General features: G+C 38.0%; 1 protein-coding gene across 2 annotated transcripts in view; it reads left to right on the top strand.

Annotated features, from left to right (window-relative positions):
* NETO2 (neuropilin and tolloid like 2) overlaps positions 1-5090 on the top strand; it is a 55855-nt gene extending 50765 nt beyond the window's left edge. For both annotated transcript variants that reach the window (XM_058674762.1, XM_058674763.1), the window contains exons 8-9: positions 2075-2188; positions 3773-5090. In XM_058674762.1, coding sequence (XP_058530745.1) covers positions 2075-2188; positions 3773-4353 — 695 coding nt within the window. In that variant the 3' untranslated portion in view covers positions 4354-5090. The remainder of the gene's footprint in view (positions 1-2074; positions 2189-3772) is intronic.
* Positions 5091-6000: the final 910 nt, after the last annotated feature.

Raw genomic sequence — 6000 nt, forward strand, 5'->3', positions numbered from 1 at the left:
CTTTCTGCTGATGCCCATCCTGAGAGGAAGCAGTGATGGCTCAAGTGGCTGGTTCTTCCACCCACATGGGAGACCTGGAATAAGTTCCCAGTTCCATGCTTCATTCTGGTCCAGCTCTGGCCATGGTGGGTATTTGGGGAGTAAACCAGCAGACAGATGTCCATCCCTGCCTTTGAAATATTTTAAAGTATAAAAGAAAGGATTTTCTGCCTGTTTGTCATGTAAAATAGATGTAACAAAATTTCAGTCACTTTTGTACATAGTTAATTCGGTGATATTAGGTGTATTCATGTTGTACAGCCACACACCGTTATCTTCAGAGCTTTTTCATTATAGCAGATTGAAACTTCATACCATTAAGCACGAGCTCCCTATTTCCCTTTGTCGAGGTCCCTGTACCACACTGCTCCTTTGCGTTTGTGAATTTGGCTCTTTGGTACCTCATTTAAGTAGAATCATGTATTGTCCCGTAGTAAATAATATATAATCAAACACTTCTTAGGTTAAATGGAGCATTTGGTTCATTCCACTTAGCATGTTTCAGACATCATTTATTATAGTATCTCTCTGAGTTTTAGTTCTCTTTATGACTGAATAATATTCCATTATTTCCATTTTTCATCCATTTGTCAGTGGAAACCTAAGCTGATTTCAGCTGTTGACAGCTGTGAATAATGCTGATGGAAACACTGATACGCAAGTGTGAGGTCTGCTTCCAGTGTTTTTAGAATGTATCTAAGAACAGATGTTCTGGATCTCACACATGTGGTTCTAAGAGGGTAGTGATACTTCCCACCCTAGCCTATCCCCCTCCCTCTCTGGCACTCTCCCTTCCAATTTCCTTAGCTTTTTTCGGTGATACACTTTCAGCTTTCTTTAAAAACACAAGCCTAACACTCTGCTGAACACAGAGTTCAACAAGTAGTAAGTAGAAAAACGACTGTTCCTAAAAAATATAGACAAGGGCAATAATCAAATCTCAGAATGGCAGTTTTGCTCATATATGTTGCTCCTTTTTTCAGAGCTTTGTATGTTACTTACCTCAAGTCTGCAAAATGTGTTTGTTTCTTGGGGACTGGCTTAGTTTACTAAGCATAATGGTGAAATGCAGGATTCCATTTTTATGGCTAAATAGTATTCCATCATGTATATATACCACATTTTCTTATCCAGTCATCAGTTGATGGGCATCTGAGTGAATTCATTATCTTAGCTATTGTGAGTACCCCACAATAGACATGGGGATGCAGGCAACTTTCATGTGCTGATTTTTAACAGTTCCTGTATAGTTGATCCAAAGGGAGGAAGACAAAGGGTTACCGTCTGTCCAAGGCTGGGACAGAAGTGCCTGAAGGGCTCAGATGTTGCACAATTGAGAACAGACCAAGGTCAGATCAGGTTCCATGTGGCAGTGAATGGAACTGGAGATCGTTACACTAACTAAAATAAGGCAGACCTAGAAAGACAAATACATGGTCTGTTATTTGTGGAAGTCAATATAAAGAGAGTAGTTTTTAAACAGGGGGAGAGGGAGGAAGAAAAACCCCTGGGACAGGTGGGTATTTTCTGTGAACAGCCCTGTTAATATAATGAGTGGAGTTCGGGATGGGACATAATAAGAATGTATTTTCTTCCTGCTTTCAGTTCTTTTGTGTTTATGCCTAAAACTGGAAGTACTAGATCTTAAGAGAATTTGATTTAACTTTTTGCCAGTTTTCGCAGCAGCCACACCTTTTACAATCCCACCAGCAATGTACACAGAATTCTGACTCCACATCTTCCTCAACTTTTAAAGTTTTGAAAACATTACCTGACCCATATACTAGACCCATGAGAGCTATGAGAATATAATTCATGTCATCATTACAGTAAAAAGGCTGGTGCCCAGCCTTAGAAAACGTTTCAATCTGCATCAGAATCTTGGCTCTTATATTGTTTGTGTGATACAGAGTGTATTTATGGGAGGTCCTTTGCAGTCAGAAAGTACTCTTGCAAAATCAGACACTAAAAAGTAAAATAAAAGCTTTTTGTAGTTTTGCTGTTTGTAGCGACGTAATTTTCTTGTCCCCTACAGCTCCCTGCACAGGCAGTACTTTTTTTTGCCATAGCAACATGTGCATCAATAATTCTTTAGTCTGCAATGGTATTCAAAACTGTGCATACCCTTGGGATGAAAATCATTGTAAAGGTGAGTACTATGCAAAAACCAAACTTTTTTGAGAAAAAATAATGTGCTTTTAATTAAGATACATTAAATGTCCTTTTTCTAAAACCTTACCTAGCGTAGCTGATTAGCAGCAATGGAGAATTGTAAGTGTTCTTGTCAGTGGATCGTAGATCTCTTGGATATGGTACAAGCACAAAGAAATACTCTCAACAAAAACTTTTGTTGTTGTTTGCAAAAAAGTTGGAAGTGTGTCGTGATACTTTCTGCCCTTATTGTCAAAATTTGACTTTTGTACTCTGAAGATATCTTATTCATTGTCTAGATCATTTAAAAGGTAGCCTAGAATATTTTATTTAATAAAAGATCAAGGCTGACAGTGGCATAATTAAGAGGCTTCTGCCTACAGATCCAGCCTCTCATGGGCACAGGTTTGGGTCCCAGCTGCTCCACTTACCATCAGCTCCCTGCTCATGTGCTTAGGAAGGCAGGAGAGAGTGGCCCAACTGTTTTGGCCCCGGTACCCACATGGGAAACCTGGAAGAAACTTTCCTCCTAGCTTCAGATTGGCCATATGGAAAATGAATCAGTGGATGGAAGACATCTCTGTTAAAAAATAATGAATTAATAGGATCAAATTAGTCAGTTGACTAATCCTCCCTCTGCAAGTAGCAGAGTCCCATATGGGCTCCAGTTGACGTTCCAGCTACTCTGCTTCCCATCCAGCACCCTGCTTGTGGCCTGGGAAAGCAGCAGAGGGTAGTCCAAAGCCGTGGGACCCTGCACCCTCATGGGAGACCTGGAAGAGTCCCCCAGCTCCTGGCTTCATATTGGCTCAGTTCCCGTCATTGTAGCCATTTGGGGAATAAACCAGCAGATGGAAGATCTGTTTCTCTGTCTCACTTTCTCTTTGTAAATCTGCCTTTCTGATAAAAATAAATCTTAAAAAAAAATCGATTGACAGATTCAGTGTTATACCCTAAAAACAGATCCATTCTAAAAACTGCTTTTTTAAAAATTTTCCATAAAATTCCTCATGCTATAGTTCTTGTATATGTTCTGAAAAATAAATACGTAAAGTTTTGTCTTTCAAGAGCCTAATAGTTTTAATATATGACAAAGTGATATAATCGTATGTGGTGTCTTCAGTACTTGAAGTATTTTCTGATAATCAAACAGAACATGAAACAGGTGGCTGGATTAGCCTGATCGTGTTGGTTGTTCTGTTGTAGTCATCAGTAGAAATATAAAGGGTATCCTTAAGCATGGCTGAAACCTACCATACAGCAGAAAGCTATGTTTAGTAGAACGAGAGTATTTACTGTGCCACTTCCTGTATTCTTTGCATCTGATTCACAAGTTGTATGCATTTGTGTACCTTCTGAGTAAAGGAAGCAAGTACTTTATTTTTCCTATAATCGGTCAAGCTACATTGTGTTTAACCAGAAATCATTGTAGGATTTTTAAATCTTGTTTTAAAAACCTGTTTTGAAGTTGCGTTGCCTTGGGCATATTTGACCCAAGTGTTCTCTTTTACTTAAAATTACCTTACCAGCTTGTGCTGAGACTCATATTAACAAATTTTGAAAACGCTTTTTCTCTCTGCAGAAAAGAAAAAAGCAGGAGTGTTTGAGCAAATCACTAAAACTCACGGAACAATTATTGGCATTACATCAGGGATTGTCTTGGTCCTTCTCATTATTTCTATTTTAGTACAAGTGAAGCAGCCTCGAAAAAAGGTCATGGCTTGCAAAACTGCTTTTAATAAAACGGGGTTCCAAGAAGTGTTTGATCCTCCTCATTATGAACTGTTTTCACTAAGGGACAAAGAAATTTCTGCGGACCTGGCAGACTTGTCGGAAGAGCTGGACAACTACCAGAAGCTGCGGCGCTCCTCCACTGCCTCCCGGTGCATTCACGACCATCACTGTGGGTCGCAAGCAGCCAGTGTCAAACAGAGCAGGACCAATCTCAGCTCCATGGAGCTGCCCTTCCGCAATGATTTTGCACAACCACAGCCAATGAAGACATTTAATAGCACCTTCAAAAAAAGTAGCTACACTTTTAAACAGGCACATGAATGCCCTGAACAAGCCCTAGAAGACAGAGTAATGGAGGAGATTCCCTGTGAAATTTATGTCAGGGGGCGAGAAGATTCTGCACAAGCATCCATATCCATCGACTTTTAATCTTCGACTTAAGGTGACATGGTCATTCCACGCGTGTGTATGCAGCCCACAGAATACCCATGCTGTTTCCAGCAACAAGTCCCCTTCCCCTGGCAAAACTGGGAAAACCTTTATTTGCTGTTAACCTATTCATTGTATCAGGCAGTATATACGTGTTCAGTCAATACAAGTGAACCACCGTGTGGTGCTGCACGGCGCTAGGAGAGGGGAGTGGCCATCTCGTGTCCGGCCCAGGCTGGCTCAGTATTAACAGCAGGAGTGCTGCTGTTGATAATACAGCTGTCAATATTTTGATCCAAAAATAAACTGAAAAAGAAGATTTTCCTTTACATTCGTATTATTTTTCTTTAAGTCGGTTTGTTTTATGAACTTAGAAATTTTAGCTTTTGATTTTTTATATAAAAATAAGTGGTTCATTTGCCGCACTCTTCAGCATAAGCCTTTCTTCTGAAGTGTGTTGAAATTACAGCTAGTTACTGTGATAAGTGCCAATTAAGACTCAGAGTTGTATTTCATCCATCTGTTTTTGGACTTATTTCTCTACTTCCATCTTTTGTTACTTGATTCTCAGTCCTTTTTCTGTGAGAAGTAGTAAATGATATGATTTATCAGCTTTATATTTTGTGTAAGTTACCCTAGAAAATTTCATAACCCCACAATGTATACCATTATCATCACCAGTTATAACTAAAATATGAGAAACACAACAGCTTTCTAGGAAGCCTTCAAAATTGCTCGAATTTGGTCATATCCAGTGAAAGCCTGTTCATTCCAGTAAACAGTCATTTCATTCATTTTGGGGAAGCAAGTAATTACGTGATTTGCAATGATTCCAATCACCAATCTATTTCCTGTTGTTTCTGTGGATTACTTAGCACTGGGTTTTATCTTACGACATACAGGAACCAAGGTTTATGGAAGTTAGTGGGAAATTCTTGAGCAACTGTAAACTTTTAAATTGCATCTTAACATGGGATAGTACATTTTTCTAGCTCTTAGCTGAAGTAACAACTTCCCTTTTTTTAAACAGCATTTTTGATGTTACGTTTCTTATGGTATATAAAATGATAAGTTTTAAACATAATATGGAACTCATTGTTTTTACTTTTGGTATTGTTTGATACTGGACAAACTAAATACAGATTTCATTCAGTATTCACATTAGTAGATTTGAATATAGGTAGTGTATCATGGGGCTGTATACAATTTGTTGTAAAGAACTTGATTATGTCTTCATAAGACTTTGTTAACTGTATTTAGTTTATTATCAGTTTCTCACCTTATATTTATTGCTTTATATCACTGCATAAATCATATGCCTTGTTACATGTTCCTTCTATGATGTATTGAGATTTGAGATCTAAAAATGTATATATATGGAAAAGGAACCTGTTTACCAAATTACAAATAATAGAATAATTCTCATTTCTGTATTTCCTGTAAATTCTCAAATGAGAAGTTGGGGCTTCACTGAATTCCACTGAGTCTTTTAAATATATATAGATATGTTCTCTTAGATTCATGAAAGCTTTAACCTTAAATATATACACACATACTGCTTCAAGATGTGTTTTTAAGACATGTTTAATTTTATAAAATTAAATGTGCAGGAGATAGAATAATATACACAGAGTATATTATTATTTA

The sequence above is a fragment of the Ochotona princeps genome, chromosome 16 (genome assembly GCF_030435755.1).
Source record: "Ochotona princeps isolate mOchPri1 chromosome 16, mOchPri1.hap1, whole genome shotgun sequence".
Lineage (NCBI taxonomy): Eukaryota > Metazoa > Chordata > Mammalia > Lagomorpha > Ochotonidae > Ochotona > Ochotona princeps.